The sequence below is a fragment of the Solanum lycopersicum genome, chromosome 5 (genome assembly GCF_036512215.1).
Source record: "Solanum lycopersicum chromosome 5, SLM_r2.1".
Classification (NCBI taxonomy): Eukaryota; Viridiplantae; Streptophyta; class Magnoliopsida; order Solanales; family Solanaceae; genus Solanum; species Solanum lycopersicum.
This window is the reverse complement of record NC_090804.1, coordinates 40,802,999-40,805,328: the sequence shown is the minus strand read 5'-3', so window position 1 is coordinate 40,805,328 and position 2,330 is coordinate 40,802,999. Positions and strand designations below refer to the sequence as shown.

Below are 2,330 nucleotides of genomic sequence, written 5' to 3'. Positions count from 1 at the left end.
TAGTTGACTTTACTAGTGGGGGTGTTTCAATTCATCCTAGTTCTGAATCATCCTTGGTAATTAAAGTCAAGAAGGGTCAGCATCTTGATCCTGTGTTGATGGAGCTAAAGGACTCAGTGTTGTTAAAAATGAATGAGCCTTTTGCTTTTGGAGGTGATGGCATACTTAGATACCAGGACATGTTGTGTATAAAAGATGTGGATGATATATGGACCAGGATTGTGGCACAGGCCCATGGTTCCACATGTTACATACATCCAGGTTCCACCAAAATGTATCATGATCTTAAACAGCTCTATTAGTTGGATGGCATGAGGAAGGATATTGCAGAATATGTGGCTAAGTGTCCTAATTGCCAGCAGGTAAAGGCAGAGCATCTTAAGCCTGGTGGTACGACTCAGATTATTGAGGTTCCAACTTAGAAGTGGGTGGCCATTAATATGGACTTCGTGGTTGGTCTTCTGAGGGCTAGGAGGTAGCATGACTCCATATGGGTTATTGTGGACAGATTGACTAAGTTTGCTCACTTTATCCCTGTGAAGTCTACCTACAGAGCCGAGGATTATGAAAGAATTTGTATTGATGAGAATGTGAGGTGGCATGGGATTCCTTTGTGTATCATTTTAGATAGAGGAGCTCAGTTTACTTCATATTTCTGGAGATCTTTCCAGAAAAGCTTAGGCACGCAGGTAAAGCTTAGTACCGTCTTTCAACCTTAGAATGATAGGCAGGTTGAGCGCACCATTCAAATATTGGAGGACATGTTGAGGGTAAGTGTAATTGACTTTAGAGGTAGTTGGGATGATCATTTGCCTTTGATAGATTTCTTGTATAATAACAGTTATCACTCAAGCATTGGGATGGCACCGTTTGAGGCACTGTACGGTAGGAGGTGTAGATCTCCATTTGGGTGGTTTGAGATCGGAGATAAATCCATTTTGAGTCCAGATATCATTCATGAGACCTTAGAGAAGGTTAGAGTGATTAGAGACAGGTTGGATACTACTTAGAGCCAATAGAAGTCATCTGCAGACAACAGAAAGAGACCCTTAGAATCTGAGGTTGGTGACCACGTTTACTTGAAGATATCACCTATGAGATGAGTGATGAGATTTGGTAGAAAAGGGAAACTGAGTCCGAGGTATGTTGGGACATATGAGATCATACAGCGTGTGAGTGAGGTGTCCTATGAGTTAGTGTTGCCTGCGGAGCTAGATTTTGTCCATCCAGTCTTTCATGTATCCATGTTAAAGAAGTGCCTAGGTGACCCAGCATCGATTCTACCTTTGGAAGGTTTGGGAGTGGATGAAGACTTGTCTTATAAGGAGGAACCAGTTGAGATCTTAGACAGACAGGTCAAGCGGCTGAGGAACAAGGAGATTGCCACAGTGAAGGTATTGTGGAGAAATCATCTTGTTGATGGTGCTATGTGGGAGGCTGAGGCTGACATGAGATCCCGCTACCCTCATCTTTTCAGCTTTTGAGGTTAGATTTCCTACTCTTAAGTCTATGTTTCGTAATCTCTCTGTATTTTGTTGCTATTTCTTGACTGTGCATAGTGATTATGTTATGATCTGTTTGGCATTACGATTTGTAGTTGTAGTGTTATTTGGGAACGAATGTTCCTAAAGGGGGATAATGTAACAACCCTAAAAATGAATAGGACAAATACTTAATCAAGAATGTTCAAGATTAGACCAAGGTTCACACAGATTGATACGCGTAGAACCAGATCTCAGAACCCTTACTACGACTATACCAACTAACATGAGAAGTTAGTTGATCTTGGGAAGATTGGAACCAACCAAGTAAGGCTCTAATAAACAAAGATTTAATCGAAGGATTCTTTATCGGACTAAAAAAAAGAAACCTTAAGTTTCGAGGGCCCAAGGGTAAAATGGTCTTATCCAAGCCAAGGGTAATATTGTAATTACCCTAACGAATTAATTAATTAATTTAATTAAAGAACCAATTCAGCTTAAGCTGCCCAAAATGGTCCATTTCACAAGGGCCACTCTACCTGAGTTCGAGCCCCATTGGAAGCATCAAGTTGGTGCTTTAATTAATGTTTATAATCTGATTTTTTAGGGGCATAATGGTCCTTCAACTAAGCTAATTAAATTAGGTTTTTATTTAAATCAATAACGAGTCCTAGTTTAACTAATTCCCAAACTAAAACTCCTAATTTTTTACTACTCCCTCACGATCTCTCTCGCATTTCATCATTCTCTCCCTCACGTTGGTTCTGCAAAAAAAATATTAGAAGTAATATCAAGAGTCCTTCACACTTTAAGAACTCACATAAAATTTTAAGAAAAACAAAGCAATCA

The 2,330-nt window shown here is 39.8% G+C and overlaps 1 protein-coding gene across 1 annotated transcript; it reads left to right on the top strand.

Annotated features, from left to right (window-relative positions):
- Positions 1-1,106: 1,106 nt before the first annotated feature.
- Positions 1,107-1,484, top strand: LOC138348812 (uncharacterized). The gene has a single exon (XM_069298393.1). The coding sequence runs from the start codon at positions 1,107-1,109 to the stop codon at positions 1,482-1,484; it is 378 nt and encodes a 125-aa protein (XP_069154494.1).
- The last annotated feature ends 846 nt before the right edge of the window (positions 1,485-2,330 follow it).

Bases quoted from the DNA above. Each gene is read 5' to 3' on its own strand.
- LOC138348812 (XM_069298393.1), top strand. From the start codon at position 1,107: ATGAGATTTGGTAGAAAAGGGAAACTGAGTCCGAGGTATGTTGGGACA.